At 42.8% G+C, this 18,818-nt stretch overlaps 1 protein-coding gene across 1 annotated transcript in view; it reads right to left on the minus strand.

The window, feature by feature from the left end:
* Positions 1-18,818, minus strand: part of TRABD2B (TraB domain containing 2B) — a 274,212-nt gene that overhangs the window by 122,235 nt on the left and 133,159 nt on the right. The window contains exon 3 of the mRNA XM_051799771.1: positions 2,649-2,795. Within this exon, the coding sequence (XP_051655731.1) occupies positions 2,649-2,795 (147 nt within the window). The remainder of the gene's footprint in view (positions 1-2,648; positions 2,796-18,818) is intronic.

Genomic DNA, 18,818 nt, shown 5'->3' on the forward strand with positions numbered 1-18,818 from the left:
ATGTTTATGTTTGAATAAAGACTTTTACATCAGATCTAGGGAGCAAAAAACACAATAAATTGTTCTGTGCCCTACTTTTTCTTCACCAAGGCTTCAGGTCATTAAGCAATTTTTCATCTCAGGTAAGAAAAAAATATCACGTGGAGACAGATAATTTTCTAATTTTGCACTAACAGATTTTTTGTATTTTAATGTTTCTGGACATACTGACCTTAATTCCCTTGTGAGAGCATCAGTCAGAATACAGAAGTTACAGCTACTGATCTAATCCAATACATTTTTGCTTCTAGGGAACCTTTTTCAAAAGCAGAGAAAGAAACTGACTTCTTTGAGGGGAAAAAAGTCTGGAGAAAGAGCAGAAAATACTCCTATCCTATCTTTAGCTTAGAATACTTTCTCTTCGGTATCATTTTGACTCTTTGCCCAGAAACTCCAACATAAGCATCTGGATTACAAAAGTCACAAGAGAATCAAGTGTTTGAGGAAGGCTGTAGAAGAGAGAGAGATGTTTCCTACTCCACTTTGGGGTCATAGTCTAACTTAGTAAGCTCAGCCCCTTAAAGTTTTACTAAGTTTAAATAAGGATTTATACATTGGGAAAAATGGTGCCTGGGCAAAAAAAAAAAATTAAAAAAAAGAGAAAGGGAAAGGAATGAGGAATGTAATATAACCACAGGAAAGTAGAGGTGTTTCCCTTTCACTGTTCTTAATTAAAACAAAGGTCTTCTCAGACCTCTAAAAAATTGGGGCACCTTGATATCACGAAAGAATGGACACATCTTCTAAAAATACTGTGGCACTCTTGTCTCACAAGATTGGCAGGGGTACCTGCCCTGAACTTTAAGTGGCGATACATCTCACTTGGGATATTTATAGTTTTTCTGCATTTGTAGGCCAATCGTTCATTGTCACCTCATGAGACCTGCAATAGACTCAGCACATGATAAATTCCTCTGCCTACATTTAATGTCTCCAGAGAGAGATCCCAGGGGGGATGCTTCATGTGTAATATTTAAGCCAGGCTAATCTAATTTGGTAACCAAATGGTAAAAACTCTCCATGGCAGACAGAATCTTTCATCCTTGCAACAAACCACACAGAACAAACTTTGGAATCACCCCAACTGGCAAAACTTGGCCTGAATAGGGAGTTTATTTTAGGTTTTAATTTTCTATTTTGTTCTGCTCGCAGTTAAAATAAATGGTATAAAGCTGGTTTATGAAAACACTACCAAGCACAAAAACCCTGTACCCAACAGAACTGCACAACATTTAGAGTTCTGCAGGGACCACTATACATAGAGGGATTTTAATTTTCCATGGCCCGTAAGTGTTATAATCTCTATCAACTGCGTGCACTCTGGGACCATGACTAACACCATTGCTTGAACTCTGACTGGTTGTTGGCTTCCTTCTTCTGTCTTTAACACTGTTTTGAAACCCACATTTGATCCAATAATTTGGAGGGATAAGCAAGCTGTTCCTCTCAAGTTGAACCCACGGGTCTGATATAGGACAATGTGAAAATAAACCACAGATGTCTCCGAGTTCATGCAACGGGTGTGAATGGCCACAACTAATCTCAGGGACAAAGGCTTTCTCACTGGAGAAATTACACTGGTAGAGATTAAAAGGCAACACAGGACATTCCCACACCAGGACAGTCTTCATGGGTTTGCCTACAAGTACTCCTTTCATCGCAACCATGGCAAATATAACAGCACATCTTGCTTGTTTATTCCGTGTTTATCATTTGTGCTGTGCCTCAACACTGCAGGAATAGTTACAACCACAGGACTAATTGGAAAGGAGAAAGAAGAATCTATGTATTAAATGAGAATCTCAGAGTTTGCCATGAAGTATCAAACTGGTCTGGAAAGCAGATTTCTGCTCCATTGAGAGTTTTTAAAAGCTTTGGATAACTAAGATAAGCGGAGACTGAAGGGCTGCCTGAGCCACATACAAAATTATTGAATTATGACATGTTTGAGAAGTTATTTACTTTATAGAGTATTAATGTAAGGTCCACTTCCTCTTCATATATAAGCTCAAATATTACAAAGATTCCCCCCTCCCCCGCTTAATGAGGGGTCTACATTCAACAGCCCCCAAACATCTATAATTACCTTTTTTGTAGGCACATTCCTAGGGAAGTCTTCCAGGCAGTACATTCCTTGTTCCAAGTAATAAGCAATGGGACAAGAGGAAACAGCCTCAACCTGTGCCAGGGGAGGTTTAGACTGGATAGCAGGAAAAATCTGTTCACCAGAAGGGTTGTCAAGCACTGGAACAGGCTGCCCAGGGCTGTGTTGGAGTCACCCTCCCTGGAGGTATTTAAAAGACATGTAGATGTTGCACTTGGGCACATGGTTCAGTGGTGGGATGGGCAGTGCTGGTTTAATGGTTGGTCTCGATGATCTTGGGGGTCTTTTTGAACCTGAACCATTCCGTGATTGCCCAGAGCCCAAGAAAAACCATGGAAATTCCACTCTCACCAAGCAAATGAGGCACATGTGGCAAGAAAACACAGGGCATCAAAAAGGAAGAGGGGGAAGAGGAGACAGAGTATAAAGTGCTGGCTGGGATATTGCTAAAAAAGCAACTGATTTGTTTTCAATCATCTGGCCCGTCTGGAACAATTCTGCTCACCTGAGAAGTGTCATGGTTGAATATCACAGCATTCAGGTCTCCACAGTTGTAGTGCTTGATGAGATCTTCAGTGGTGTATGGGGCCTGCAAACTACCTGCTCGAAGGCTTTCATGCTGGAGCAGAGTTTGGTTCAGAGCAAACAGCACCTGCAGAAATGCAGACAGAAAGGGAGAAAGTAAGTTAAAGATAGCAGGAATCAAAACAGGAAAGCCTAAAGGACCAAACTTTGAAAAACTCTCCTGCACCTGAGGTCTATTCACTTGATCCATTCTGGCCCACAGTAACAAGGGCTGGTCTTCAGGGATTCCCAAAAGGAAAAGCATTCAGATGCAAGGCTCCCTAATAGCAAAAGACCATATTATAGACTCCTTGATATTCCATATAGAGTATAACTTCACAATACATATATATTGCTGGGAATTTTGGGGCTTTCTGGGCTGGTTAATTGGCTACATGACAGCAATCGGAATGAAAAAGCCCCTAAATGAGGAAACTTCTATTGCCTCTGACTGCTTCCTGCCCCCTAACTTAAATCCAAAGCCCAAACTCAGCTAAAAGGTTTTTGATAAAAATCAAAATCTTCTGAACTTCTGAAGTTACAGGTGTTGTATTGGGACTTTGTGCGTTCCTGGAGTAGCAGAAACTTCAGGAAATTCATTATTAGCCTCCCTCCTTTAGTCTTTCCCCCTTCACCCACCCATCTGCAAAGTGAGCAGAGATACATATTTATAACACTGTCCCAGCAGACTAGTCCCATGTCCCCATACCAAATTCAAAAAAACAAAAAACCAGAAGCACTCTTTACTGTGTAGATTTGGGTAACCAAAGAAATAAATATCCTTAAAGATTAGCTTTTGTTCCCCCCTTGCATCAACCAAAAAAACCCCCTCAAAAATATTAAAAAAAGCCAACAACATCACACTCACCTCCCCAAAAACAAACAAATAAAAACCTCCCTACTAAATTTCACATGAAGTACCACAACAAATCTTTTTAGTTTTGTGACAGACTGTAGGAATAACTTATACCATTCACTGAACCACCAAGTCTGGGTTTTCATGTTCAGCTTTCCAAGAAGCTCCCAAGAAAACTTGATAAAAAGTAGATGAATAAATCAGAAGAACAGCAATTAAGACAGTTTGTCACAAATTATATAAATAAACACACTTTTCCTAAAATAAAATTACATGTGGTGACAGTAAATTCAGATTTCTGGCAAATTATATCGATGTGTCATTTTTCATGAAAAGACTCCTGCGTCCCTCAGTCTCACATTTTACCATTTTTTTAGCTTTTATGTTTTGTAACAGCAGTGTCCTTCCCAAAGAAGGACAGCAGTGTCCTTACCCAAATCTGGGTAAAGTAAGCCATGGTGAACTCCTGCTGGCCCAGCAAGGCTGCAGTCTGTGACACATATCCTTACTTACCTTCTTAAAGTTTAGCAACTTTCCCACTTCAAGAACTAAACCCCAGAGGAGTTGAAAATTAACAATGCATATTTTTATTTGCAGGATGGAAGTTCTTATTAGTTTAAAACTATGACTCCCACTGAATTTTATCTGAAGGTGAAGTAAACAGTCAATTGGACTGCATATGCCTCACATATATAACAAATAATTAACGTTATTATTAATAATAATGTTAGTAATATTAGGAATAATAAAATATCTTCAGGGTACAGCTTCAATAAAAAGCTGTTAAATGCTAACTAATATACAAAAACTGGTCGAGGAAAAGCAAATGTTATTTTTTAATTTACTTTAAAAAAAAAAAAAAAAGATGGCCTTTCAACTGAACCTGTTATATGTCAATTCAGGAATCGGTTCCCCATTAAGATCCAAGCCTAAAAGATTTCCTTGCCCAGATCTAAGGGTCTCTTTAGGCTTTTCTACAAAGAGATAAACCAGGACCACAGCCTGAAGTTAAGCATCTTCCTAACTTGGTTTTTCCCTAATTTAAAAAATATGCAAAAAATACAGTTTGAAAAATTTCTAACCTTTGAAAGGATCTGAGCTTTCTTCTTTTTCCCCTAAGGGCTACAGCTCGAAGAGGAAATGGTTCATCCCAGGATTTCCTGGGGATTCTAAACATTTTGACTAATAAAAATAAAAGCTTAGAAAAACATTGACAGGAAAAATGAGAGCAGAGGTTTTCCCAAAATGCTTTTAGCAAAATCCTTCTCATTTTTGATTTTTTAAACAATGGATGTTGCTGGATTTTTATATATGAAAATATGTATACACACAGGCACACACACATATACAAACCACCAGCAAACCCTGAGGGCAAGACAGTGTGTTTTATGATAAAATATCGAGATGGCAATAAACAAATCCTTACTTTACTCCCAATGCCTTTTTTTCCCTTTTTTATTTTTTTATCCGTTATTTTGGCTTCCTGGGGAAACCAGTCGTGTGCATTAATGTTCTGGATCTGCCTGTCTCCTCCTAATAAATTTGGAACCCGTTAGTTGATTTCGGTCACATTTCCACAGGGTTTTCTGAAAGAAAATTGTCTGTGTGTTCCTTAAAAATCAGTGCCAGACTGCAGAAAAGCCCACAGTACGAGTTCACTCCTTATAAAACACCAAAGACTCCACATGAGAGAGAGTGAGTTCTTTGGAGTTCACAACAGCAGATGGATCCCCATGGCCTGGTCCCAACATTTCATTAGTGCCAGGATGTTCATGCCCCTGCTCTCTGCCTCAGAGCAGCTTTGGGACCTAGATGTGATCCTGGACACCAGCCTGGGGACAGTCCTGTGCAAGGCCAGGAGTGGGACTCGATGATTCTTGTGGGTCCCTTCCAGCTCAGCACATTCTGTGATTCTGTGATCCCGCACGCTGCTGCCACTGGGGGAGAGCCCACCACTGGGTTCAACCCAATGCCCCAAAAACAGCTCAAGAGGCTTTATTTCAGGAGGAAAGTTAAAATCAGAAATTCAAACACTTGAAAATGCTAAAGGAAAACTGTAACACTTAACACATTTATAGAGAAGACTTGCTTAATCAAGCCATAACCACCACGGGTTTAGGTTGGACAGCTCAAAACAAATTTAAAGAGAAGCGGGGTCTCGTCACAGTCACTGCTTGTTGGCTGGATTTGTAGACCACTTCCTTCAGAGTCAGGTTAAAGCCATCTTAAAACCTGAATTTATTTTTCCTTACTGTTCAGATAATGTCACAAAAACAACGCTGTTTCCTTTCCTTCTCTCTATCTTAATATCAATGACCCCACGACCTCCAGCCTAAACCCCTATCTGAGTTAAATCTCCCAGAGGTGCCTGAGATTACTGAACAAGTGATGACTTCAAAATAAACACACTTAAGAGTGACTGCCTATACACAGTCCCACCTAATAAACAGAGCAGACAGGATTTGTTCTGGGAAGTGATGGGAAGTTATGACTTTGGCTCCGGGAAAGTGCATTTTTATTCACACAATTTATGGTCCTCACCCTGGTGTGCTTTGAAGACGTTTTTGCACGTCTGCCTCTGGCCCCTACTGTCTTTGGCTGATCAACCTTTTTATCTGAGTGGTGCCATTCACCCAAAACACAGATTTTATTTGGGTGTTTGCAGACACCAGCTCAGCCCTTAGGGCAGACCTAAGGGTCCTGCTTCACTGACAGTGAGAGTGGGTCCCACCAGTCCTACACAGCACCAGGAACCACTGGCCCAGACGCTTCAGGAGTTATTTTGCACAGTCTGTGGCCATGACGAGCACGAGGGGCTGGACTGTTGAGACCTTAGCTAACAGCTGTACTGATTACCTTGACAGTCAAACAGTATTCTCCCTCTCCACACTCATCAAATACAGCATCATTCCTTTTTATATCAGCTGCGGGCAGGTGGACCTGTCTACCTGTGGAACCAAGAGGAAAGGTTGCCAAGTCCACCTCTTTTGTCTGACTAAGGTCCCAAGCAGTGGCACAAGGGGAAAACAGCTTTGTGGGAGCACCTAATAGGCCACATTAAATTAAGATAAGGAAACGTTACTAGCAGATAAAGTTCTTAAGCAATCCCAAACCTTCCTATGAAATATATTGCTAATAAAACAGACAAGAAATTCAGGAATTAAAACAGAAGAAATAAGTTTTTTGTTAAGCTTAAGACAAATTGGACCTATGTTCTTCTGGTGTGTCTGCTATATAAGAGACTTGAGGATGAAAGGCAACCCTAGGAAAACTCTCAGGCCAAACTTAGCATCCACAGGACTCCAGTAGCTGGAGTTACAGGATGACCCCTGCGCAGACCCATGATTAATAACAATACCACAAAAACAAGTACTTAAGTTTCATGCTATGATGTCAACTCTTGAGCAGGCAATGTATTGTTTTCCTTTACTCTCTCTTTTGGACACATGCCACCACAATGCAAATACTAAATAAGCATTACTGGAAGTGTTTGAGTGACTATATCCTGTCACTGCCCAAATTGCAATTCTGGAAAAGAAATGCCCCCTCTCCTACTCTTCAAAACAAATGGCAACATAAATATTGAGATATACAGTTCTGCGGGGGTTCTGCTTTTGTAGTTATCCTAATCCGTAATCAAATAGAAAATCAAATATACAGTTTCAGGTCAAAATAGTGACTTGGGAAAAAAAAAAAGGGAAAAAACAACCAAAAATGCAAGTCCCTGATTTTCCAGATTAATGAAATGCAATAAAAGTGCTGGCCCAAATCTGTTCAGTTCCATTGGTTTCCAGAAGACGGGTTTCCCCTTTCCTTGAATCTCTTGTGCTGTTGCTAGGAATTAGTGAGCTGTGAAACTCACCTAATGAGGTCAGCATCAGGAAATAGCTTTGGAAAAACAGGTCCTGGGGGAACTACTAAAGGACTCTCCCAGTGTCCAAATGAAATCCTGGATGCATCGGCACATTGTACAGCCGGGGCTGTGAGAGGAACGTGCCCGACTTTGTTGTTGTTTTTCCTATAAAGGGACAGCTAAGGAAAGTGAAACTATTAACTCATCCACTGGAATTTCTACTCACAAACCGTGCCCCCTGTTAAAGCTGCTCATAAAAGCCTTTCGGCTAGTTAGTTCCATATGTTCCCCAAACCCGCAGTTATTGCTTCTGAAAGGCAGGAGTAGTTAACAGTCTGCGGCTTGGCACTGACCAGGGAGACCTAAGGACCTCGCTTTTCCCCCCTCCCTTTCAAACTGCCAATTACCCAGCTTAATAAAACAGTTTGAATCTGACCAAGGTGCTTGGAGAAACCCCGAGCCACCACCCGTCCTATGGTTTATCCCTGACGGTGACGCACAGACACAGCCCAGGGCAGAGCAGTCATGCTTCTGATGTGCAGTCCTGGGGACTAAGACTGGTTTTCTTGGTTCTGGGAAAGCTGCAGGGAGACTGGGACTCCAGCCTTCAGCCCTACATGCCCAAAGCTCCTGCCGAAGTTGATTTCCAGCAGCCTGACTTCAGCCCTCTGACTCCTCTCTTTATGCAGAGTTCCCATTATGAACTTGCACATGCAAAAGTAATTTTTTTTTTATTTTATTTTCACTGTGTTTTGACTGAATCAAGGCATTTAAAAACAATACGAAATTTCTAAACAGAAAACACTGCAGTGTGCATGTCATCCCCATTCCCTCAGCCCCAAGACCCCAAAACCAGAGAAGGACTCTCCTGGTTCATGGCAGCTGTCACACATTCCCTGGGCTGACCCTACTACACTATTGCTTCTGCACCAAGTTCCAGACTTCTGCAGGGCTGGGGCAGGCAAATGGTTCAGACAGAGCCTGGACAGCAGTTGTTTAGGGTTTTAGTGGGTTACCTGACAGAACAGGCCAGATAGCTAGTTTGTGGTCTTAGATGCAAGTCTTCTCTTGCACAAGGCCATTAAGACAACAAACAAAGATCATGGAATTAATTTCTGCCTTGAAAACACTCGAAAAACATATACTCTCTCTACATATATACAACCACACACCCACCATAAACACCACACCCACCTTAAATAGGTCAAAAAACCCCCAAATAAAGTCTTAAATATATAAACTGAAGTCAGCAGCAGCTGAAGCAAAGACACTATTGGAAGGAGGACAAGATCTGAAAACTTTTCTTTTAAAGGTAGTGAACTCTGTTACTTTCTAAAGGCACTCAGAGTCCATATTAATGTAGAAGAAAGAGAGGGCGGAAAAGAGCTTTGATATGGAATTTCCATCCTTTCCCCGTTTGTGAATCACCACACTGTGGTGGAAGGATGTTTTAGTTTCAATGCCCTCACCACATCATCAGCATAGTCTTTTTTGCCAGTAACTCAGCTTGATGTCCAACCAGTCAGGGTGTAAGTGAGCAGCGACTCTGTAGGATAACTCTCTGCTTTGGTCAATGTCCAAATGCAACCTTAGGGAAACAAATTAATAAATAACAGGAGGATGGACCTACAACTTAATCAAAACTGAAACATTGGAAGGGACAGAATTACTTCTGTTAAATTTGCATTCTAAATGTAGGGCTTGTGTAGATTTTTGTATGTGGGATTTACTCACATCCAGTACTTCTGCATCAGTCTAGTTTCTCAGCTGTACTGAGCTCAGTAGATTAATTTTGATGAGTAAACCTGTCTGAAAGGCTAAATATTTTCCCCAAATGAGTTACACTCTGAGCAGTTTAATTCTGCAAGTGTTTTTTCAATGAAGTGCAACCAGTTTCCAGCAACCAACACCCTTGCCCGGCAGTGATGGCTTGCAGGTCCAAGTGACACTGGTTAGACCTCTGGACTGCAGCCTTAGATCTTGTCAACAAAAAGGTTCACTTGGACATGGCCCTGCTGCCTGTTTGGTGATGCTGTGGGCTTGGTTACCAGCCTGGCTCCTCCATACCTCTGGGTCCCCACTCTGTTTCTTCCTGTGCCACCACCCCACCCAGCAAGCCCAGCTCGGCCTCCAGTTCCACTTAGTCATTCCCGTCCTGGGGGTATCTCACCACTTGCTAGTCAAGAGAAAACCTCTATATTCCAAAACCCAAATGCTGCCTCAATGTCAGGGAAACTCACTCCCTGACACCCCTCCTGTGTAACACAAGAGCTCTGTGGGCACTGGAAGTTTGTGAGGAGGTTTCTGGAGAAGAGCAGTGCTCCGGGAGCAGTGCCACGAGGGCTGCAGCACGTTGCTCAAAGGTGTCATTGAAACAAGAACAGTCATCCCAGATAAGTCCAACACTCCCCAAAAGTGTCTGGTAACAGATACTTTGGGAAAGCACGTAAGAAATGAGGTGAGCAGAGGGTGAACTTTTCTCAGACAACACTTCCCATCTTTTGGAAATCTGCCAGTTGGGAGAGGTTGTGGATCAAAATACCTCTTCTGCTATCACTCCTTCCCACCCACCTCCCTGCTCCCCATGCCTCCACCTCAAAATTATCCCTGTGCTTGGTTGCACCATTCTATTGAAGAGCAGCCATCTGCCTGATGTGTGCACAGAGGAGCTCACAGCCTGCTACTTTGCTCAGCAATGGCATTCCCCAAATGGATGCCTGGCAGGATGCCCAAAGGGCAGTGCCCACGATCACTTTTCTCCACCTTAAATGGGCACATTGTCCCTGCTTTCGGGACCTTCACCTTCAAAGGGGGCACATGAAATCCTTCCCAAGAACCTGAAACTACATTTGTGCTCTTGACTCATGAGTAAAATTGTTACTGGGCCCTTCTGGGGTTTCAATTTTTCTTTTTTGTGTGCACCGTAACAGAAGGAATGTGGGAACGTGCCCCGAGCTGAGCGTACCGGTTGGCCCCGGTGACGAGTGAGCAGCAATGAAAGGGGCACCCTCACGGAAAAAAGCACAGCTCTGGGGGCGGTTTGGGGAACTCCTGGCTTTAGGCATCCAGCCTGAGATATTTTTTAAGAAGTCTGGTTTCATGACATGCTAAGCATCCACCCATTGAAAAGTGCAACCTGTCCTGGGTGTATTTAATTTGGGGTTTATTCATATTACTGCTTAATTTTGAACTGTTGCTTTTTAATTACCAGCTGAAGCTACACAGTAAAATGGACTAGCCCCACAGGCATGTTTTTCTTTCTATTATATTACAGTGAGGCAGCAGATTAACTCCTTCAGACATCCCAGCTTAACACCTCGCGATGCCAGCACGTCCCCTTTCCAGACTGCTGCTCCTGAAGCAAGAACAGCTGAAGGGGACATATATCTTTATGTCCTGTATTTCCAACTCCCAGCCCGGGGTATCAGCACAAGCAGGTGCCAATTTCAATATGTGTCAGCATGCTGGAGAGTAAATCACAGCCCATCGGGAAGGGGAGCAATTTCCAGTGAGCCAGGTGGAGCTGCAACCTCTGGCCAAGGACAAACACTTTGGGGCAGCAACTGTCTCAGTTTTCCAGTCTCCATGTGAGTGCAACTGAGTTGACAGCTGTAGAAAAGGGAATGTTTCCTAAGCCTGAAGGGAACTGCATCCTCCTGAGGTCAGCAGGGAAAGGGGAAAAAAAAAATTAAAAAGTCAAGATTTGGAACAACGTGAGAAAAGGAAGCCTTCAAGAGGAAGCAGGGAGCTGAACTCGTAAGGGATAAGCAATTGTGGATTGTTGGTTTTTCTTTCAGCTTAGCATTATCTCAAGTTTGAATTAATTTTATTATGCAAGATGTTTTTGCCATTGTGGGAAACAGTAGCCAAGCATGGGTGCTAATGTCTGCTAATAAAGACAGGGCTTGATCTGGCAGCCTGCTCTCTTCAGGTCTTCCTCACCCAAAGAAAACCCCTCTCATCAGCCAGGACAGATGGTGGGACCCCATCTGTACCAGCTGTTACAGGGCACAGCGATCCCTGGGTGGCCTCATCAGGACAGAGCCTCTTTCCCCCTGGAAATTCACAGTTCTATCCTCAGGATCAGCCTCAGGGTTATAACGCAGACCTTGTAAAGCACCTGTGATGGGCACTGCACTATGTGCAGGCTCCCTCTCCCAGAGCTGCTCCATCAAAGCACAAAGGGCTGGAGCCACTGCTGGTGCTCCCCAAATTATATTCTGATCCTCCCACTGACAGCCAGAGGGTTTTGGGGTGCAGAGGCAGCCTGTGTGCCAGCAGCCCATGCCTTAGGCCACCTCCTCTTCCAGCAGCAAGGCAGCACTAATAGACAGTGACATTACAGCCCTGGGTAACAACAGATGGCCACAAAACCACTACAAACAACTGCTCAGAGGCGTTTCTTTATCAAAGCCTGGGAAAGGGCACCAAAGGTGATCAATCATAATTCACTGAGAAGGCAAGCAGGCACTTTTTGGGAGGGCAGAGCTGGAGCTACACCACTGTACTCCTCAGAGGCAGCCTGCAGGGTCCCTCTGTGGGGAAGCCTGGGTTGAATATGACCCCTTAAAACATTCTGATGGATCCACATGCTGTGACTGGTACATGGAGCTGCCACCCTCCCCACAAACCCTGGAGCCAGCCTGTGCTGCGCTGGAGGAGCTGCCACCACCAATCTCATTTCCAGGTCTCTGTTGAAGAGGACAGGCAGGGAAAGCTACAGATGGAGCCAGGAATTTAACAAGAAATAAATGCAACAATTCCTGCTCCAGGGGCCTTTCTGAGGGAGATGCAGCAAAGGGACAATGTACAGACAGAGATGCCCAAGACAAAAAAAAGTCATTTTGGAGCTCAGGGCACATGGGGAAGAGGGGAAGCAACCAATCCCTTATGGGGAGTGCATATTACAGCCCTGATGCACTGTACAGGATTTTTACCTGGAAGGAGCAAGTTACATGACAATTATTCAAAATTCAGTTAGCCAGGGAAAGAAGGTGACCTACCCATCAAATCACAGCAGCTCAAATTTCTAATATCTACTTGTAGCCAAGCACTTGCCTTCAAATTAAGCAGAGGCCAAGAATAATTACTTATTATTCTTTGAGATATTTACATCAATTATTTGGCACATAAATTCAGCTAACAAACAGCTTCAAGGAAACTGTAATCTATTCACATTCAAGTTACCAAAACAGAAGATACTTATAAAAATTATTTGTAGCCAGCTTCTCTGTTAGCTTTCAAAGTCAGAATGATAAATTCAGTCACTTTATTTTCTACTATATATTAAGCTCCCTCAATCTAATTCTACTGTTTATGAATTGTGGGAGGTTATCTTTCAAGAGATGGCTATAACTGTTATATTTTCATTGTCACTGAAGCTACAAGATCTTATTTCTTGAAGCTTTTTTAAGCCTAGGCTAAACAGTCTCCACTCCAGTCAGAGAATGTCTGTGAAATCAGCTACCAGTGAGGATATGCTGCTAAGGAATCAAGAAGAGAGTTCTCAGATTTTTGCTCTCCTGGGCAGAGCCAAGAATCAGATATTGCTGTAAAACATTTAGATAAACTGGCAACTTCTGAAGAAAGCCCTTCATTTAAGTAACACTTCTGTTTTCTTTTTTCTCCTAAGAAGAAAGGATCTAGAAGAATATTCACTTCACAGCTTCAAATATTCCTCCCATATGTGGGATATTTCCTCACATAAATAAATAATAATAATAATAATAATAATAAAAGTAATTAATACTGTTTTCAGGCATTATTCTGGTCCACATACACAAACAGCAGCAAAAATACCTGAAAGAGATCTGCCTCAGGTTCACCTTCTGCCCCTTTAGCCATATCTCCTCTCTCCTTAGATGCTGTTCCAGAAGTTGAGCCAAACAAACTCTTTCCCCCTCTCCTTTTTTCTTGCCTGTTACACAGCTCTGTAAATACACCCATGGCTAAGCAAGCACACACTGCTATCCCCTGAAGCACACCATAAATGCCCAGCAGGTTTTTCCCTCCCCAGCTGTGCTTCACCGGGAAGATTCCCAGAAATCCTACAGCCACTAAGGACATTGCACATGAGGACGTGGCTCAGACAAGCCCTAATGACCCCAAGGGGAGAAAAAGCAACTCCTGAAAGTAAATCTCTTTGCTGTTGCCCTGGAGAAATGTGGATGAATAGCAGCCTTTTGCACAATCATGACTCTGGGGCTGGAGCTGAGAGGCTTCAGCTTATTCTACCACAGGACAGCAGGGAAGACATCCAGGGAGGAATCCCAAAGCAGGGGTGTGGGTACTAAGCAGAGCAGAGAGGATTGCTTCCAGGTTTGACTTCACTTCCTAAGCCTGACTCCTAGGAGCACAAGGAGTTTCAGAGCCAGTCTCATCTGGTGTAATTTAGCATCATCCTGATGATAGACACACGCTGAAATCCTGCCTGCACACCCTGGAGGAGGAGACGGGGATGATGCAGGGGGTAGGAAATGACATCCTCCACAAACCTGTGGGGGATCAGCTCACTCTGGAGATAACATCTGTTCTGCATTTCTTCCCTGCTCATGATCTTTTTACCTTCCATAAAGTAGGTGAGATGGGGAGTAGGTTCAGGTGGCTTTATAGGCCACTTTCTTTGCAGATGGAAGTTGATCAGCTTAATGTGCCCCAACCACGTTTTGCTAACTCACCCAACAGGGCATTTTGCCCTGAGTTTATATTTTGCTCAAGAGCAGTTATGCTTGCCATTTAATTGTTCCTCAAATTTTGAGATACAATTATAGAATTCTAAGAAATTTAGCTCGGATTTTGAGTAGCAAATGCTCAGGACCACTTAGAAACAAGGTGAAGCTCTGGAATTATGCATTGAAGGCACAAGCAATAAACACATCTGAGAAAAATGTCAGAGAGTTTATATAGAGAGGCAAAAATTGAATAGATTGCAAAAGAAGTTGCTCGGGAAAAATACTGAGTTCTGGTAACTAGAAGTTACTGGATTCAAGACATTAGGATACAAACATTACCAAAACAAAGACTTCATGGAGTCTTGTTTAAATTGCAAATCCTGACTCTCTTTTTTCTGATGGGGTGACCTCTCCTTTTTGCTTTTAGGAAACTAAATTACATTTTAGTTTGCCTGTTTTCATCACATTTTGCTTTGGGCACGAATGACTGAGAGAAAAAGCTCTGCTCTTTCTATGCTGATAGAAACTGAAAAGAGATTAACCAAAAAGCAATAAACTATTCCCTCTGAACTGTAAGCCCTAAATTTTCTTATTAATGTCTACCCACACTAATTTGAAACTTAGCAAGGCTGGTTTTCGCCAAGGCTGTCAGCTGAAATAAGCTAGTTCTGTCCTTGTAGGCTGCATTTGCCAAAGGTCTTTCTGCTTTCAAAACACTCCCCCTCCACCAAATATATCAAGATTGTTGCCCTTTTCAGAATTTCCCACAGGTACATGGTGATGTTAAAGAGAGAGTAAAAATATCATGGTATTTTTCAACCTATTATCTTGGGAATGCTTTGTACAGAGGAATGTCAGAGTGAAGTCAAGCCCCATGCATAGCTCTGAAGGTAGAGGGATGAGTGTAGGAGCCAGTGACTTGCAAAGATTGCAGACCAGAGTCATTAAAGAGAGTCCTGAGAGTAGGGGAAGGACTCCTGATGCAAGAAGACACTAGTTGTAGACAGATCCACAAAATCCCTTTCAATCACAATGGGAGTTGCTCAAGAAAAGCAAGCCCCATTGTCTTCTCTTTGGACTTTTCATAAGAGCATTGGGAATGGCAGAGCAGATGTCCCTGTAGTATCCCACGAAGGCTTCAGCCCATCCCTGGCACTTTTGCCAGCCTCTTCTCTAATAAATTCAGAAGCTCTAGCACATAAAGGTTTCCAGATGATACTGCAAGCCACCTATTCAGGACTAACTCGAGTTCCCTTGCCTCTGTTACACTGCATGACCAAGAGACCAACTCCCAGCTGGCACTGGCATTCCTCAGAACTGGTCCTCCTGCCTACCATGCAATCTTGGGCAGAGTTTGACCCTTTGTATTCTCAACTAAACGTTACCAGATGGATGCATCAGTTCAAAGGCTGGTGGAAACAATTAAGATTACAGGAAGCTGCATTTATCTTTCCACCTATAGCACTGAATTAATCACGGCTGATAGGGATCTAAGCAGAGCAATGAGGTCTTGCCTTCCTAACCCACTCAAGGCTCTGATTTATATCACTACCTGTCAAGAGATGGCAGAAGATTGCCCAGTAGCTGCTGAATGCTTCCCTCCCACCCTCTCCCTCTCCTGGGGAGAAAAATATAAGCCAGGGCATTCCTGCTCTGCTCAGGATGCCATGAAACCTAACCTCCTGTTGACACAAGCATTAGGCCCCAGGACTGTATAACAGGTCACTGACAGAAAGATATAAGATAGAGCTTCCAAATTTGGCTGGCCACACACAGGCAGGCACTGGAGTGGGCGTGCTGCTGGCTCCCAGAGCCTGCATACCTGTGAAGGACACCCAATAGCTGAGGGACACCCATGGGCACAGCCCTCGTCAAACACTTTTTCAGTAGTGTCTTCTGGTAGGTTCAGTGGCTGATGCTGCTTGAGATTTTTATGGGACTTTTATTAGCTGTTTCCTTACCAGGTTTCAAAGGTTGGATTTCATTCTAAACACAGGAAAAATCCAGGGACTGCTGGACAGCTGTGTCCCTACAGCTTCTATTAAAAGAATGATAAAGGGGGAATGCCAGAACCCATCCAATACTGGATGAGACTGGAAGTCTGAATGCCCACATGTGAATTTCAGTATTTGGGCTCAAGTAAGTTAAACCTTCAGGGCTCTGCCAGCAGTCTAGTGTCAAGGACTGCAAGGGGACCCTCAGTAACTGTGAGCTCAGTGCTTTCTTTGGAAGCAGATCTCCCGAAGGCTGGTTCCTCCCTCTTCCAGCGACACACTGATGCCCACATTTCATGTCAGGCATGAAATGGGAATGGATCTGTTACCATACATTGAGCATTTCTCCATCCGTGGGAGGTAAAGCAAAGACAAACAAGGAGGCTTGAGTCAACACAAGGGTTAATTTAAGAACTGAGCTTGCTTAAAATAAAAGTTGTCACCAATCAAAAAGAACAAGTAGCCATTGAAGAGAAAACTGTTGAGATTTATGGGACCCATTCTAGAGACATAAAAGGGGAGTCAATCATCATCTGAAGTTTATTTTTTTAATAAGAGCTCCTCAAACATTCCCTCCACTTTTCATTGGCAGAAACATAAGCTTGTGGCTGTGAAAAAGTTAAAAATTAGGGGTTTCCTAAGTGTGAGCAGAATGCATGGCTGCTCTGTATGACCCTGGCTACTCTAACAGCTACTGCTAATTCCCAGTGGAAGCATCAATAGCCTGTGAAATAGACTCCTTTCTTTTCTTGTACAAATTATTCCTTTATATTTTTGAACTTCTGAACCTCTCAGCTTAATAACAACTCCACAAGAAAGAAGGAAAATAATTGAGTGTTTATAACAACAGGCATCTTTTTTGATTATCATCCCAGGCTGTGGCACTTTCGGTTTAGGGAAGCCTGAGTCGTAGCTGCTCTGTAAAACCATTCAGGAACAGGATGAGGAGAGGGATGGGAAGGACATCTCCTCCTACATAGGAATTGTGGCCATTGGACGTTTTGAAAATTTCCCAAACATACAGTTTTACCGTCTTCCACCTACTCCCTAAGCTATAACCTACCCACTGACTACCTGTTTGAGTGACAAGCAGAAATTAAAACCCTGCCCACCCTCGTGTGCTCCAGCCTTGCAGCCTGCAAATGAGCTGCAGCACATCAGAATGTGGGCCATAAAAAGTTGCAAAACAAAGCAAGACAAAAACCTTAACAACCCACCCACAGATACAAGTAAAAAAGAAACAAACCAAGGGAAAATAATAGGAATAAACTGTCTTTAGCCTCTTTCTTTTTCCAGCTGTAAATGGAAACCAGTGTGACAATGCTGTAACAGTTGACAGGGTCTATTTTTCTCTAGAAGATCTACAGTTGTTGGACTCCTCACTACCTCCCAAAAGACTTATATGGCTTTCAATTTAAAAAGGCTAACACTAGGAAATGTGTTTAATCAATGGAAAATGGCAAGGCCAGGCTCAGGAAGCGCTCATCTTCCTCCAACAGTCAGTTTAACAAGCATTAAATCACTGATTATTACATTCTAGATAATTTGTTGCCCAGCATCATCACCTTCTTGATTAATATCATGCTAACTCATAATAATGATAGATTCATAATAGTAAGCTTGGCAATTCATATTCAGAACTAGACACCCAGCCAGGACACAATCCTGTACCCTCTCAGGTCAGCGGTGCAGCACAGCCCAACCCTTTTAAAGGAAGATTATGACAAACCTGAACATCAGATGAGCTTTGTAAGGCCCTGGCCCATAAAACCCAGGAGCATTTCCTTGAAAAGGCTCAAGTTAGAGGTGCTACCACCTACACTTAAGCAGAGCCCACCACTCAGAGACACGTCTTTGCCTGACTGTCAGCAAGGAGAGTAAAAGTCTGCTTCACTGGAGTAGCTTCCTGTCAATAAAACTCAGTCTAATACTGGCTTGGCTGAAATTGGGCTGTGTAAATCAGAGTTCAGCATCCTTGAGTTTTTCAAATATTTGCCTTTACAGCAGTTATTTACAGGTGATATTTTCTGAGGTTCTCACTGCTGTAATCTAGCAGTAACTCTTTCAAGCTGATGTGTTTGCACCAAGCTACAACACTCCATCATTTACTCCATGAAGTGAGGGACTCCTACTTTCTTTGCCTACACATTACAAAAATCCACTGAAGGGACAAATTGAGAAGGACCAAGTTTAACAGTTTCTTATTGGCAACGGAGACATTTCCTTCAGAGAGACATATTTATTTAGACATCTTTCCTTTCTCCTTGTTGGGGGTTCTTAAATGCAGCTTCAGAAATCCCTGAGGCCAAGCTAAATCCCTACTAAATTTGTTCCATAAAATGAGGTTCCCTGTGGTTGGAACATGTTGATGGTGTAGGATTCAAGTGGCAGCCACTGCCTGCCGCTATCCCAACCACTGGCATTTAAATTGAAGTTCATTCATCACATGCTTATGGTCAGACCTAACCATAAATGAGACACTCCACAACTTTGTTCTAAAATATTTATTACTTTTGAGTTAACTACATTAAGATGGAAAATAACATGCAAACCTGAAACCCCAAAACAAGAAACAACACTTGCATCTCAGTAAAATGCTGAGCAGGAAGGTCTTGGGCTACTGTTCCCCTATGTACAGGAGATGTAAAGGATCCCTCTCACTTCCATCAGTGGGCATTTATCTTGCAGGCAGTAAGTGGATGATTTCCATTATATTTCTTCACCCTTGAAAATTAAG

This window comes from Manacus candei, unplaced genomic scaffold, assembly GCF_025592945.1.
Source record: "Manacus candei isolate 608988 ecotype Guabito, Panama unplaced genomic scaffold, ASM2559294v1 h1tg000005l, whole genome shotgun sequence".
In the NCBI taxonomy this organism is placed as follows: domain Eukaryota; kingdom Metazoa; phylum Chordata; class Aves; order Passeriformes; family Pipridae; genus Manacus; species Manacus candei.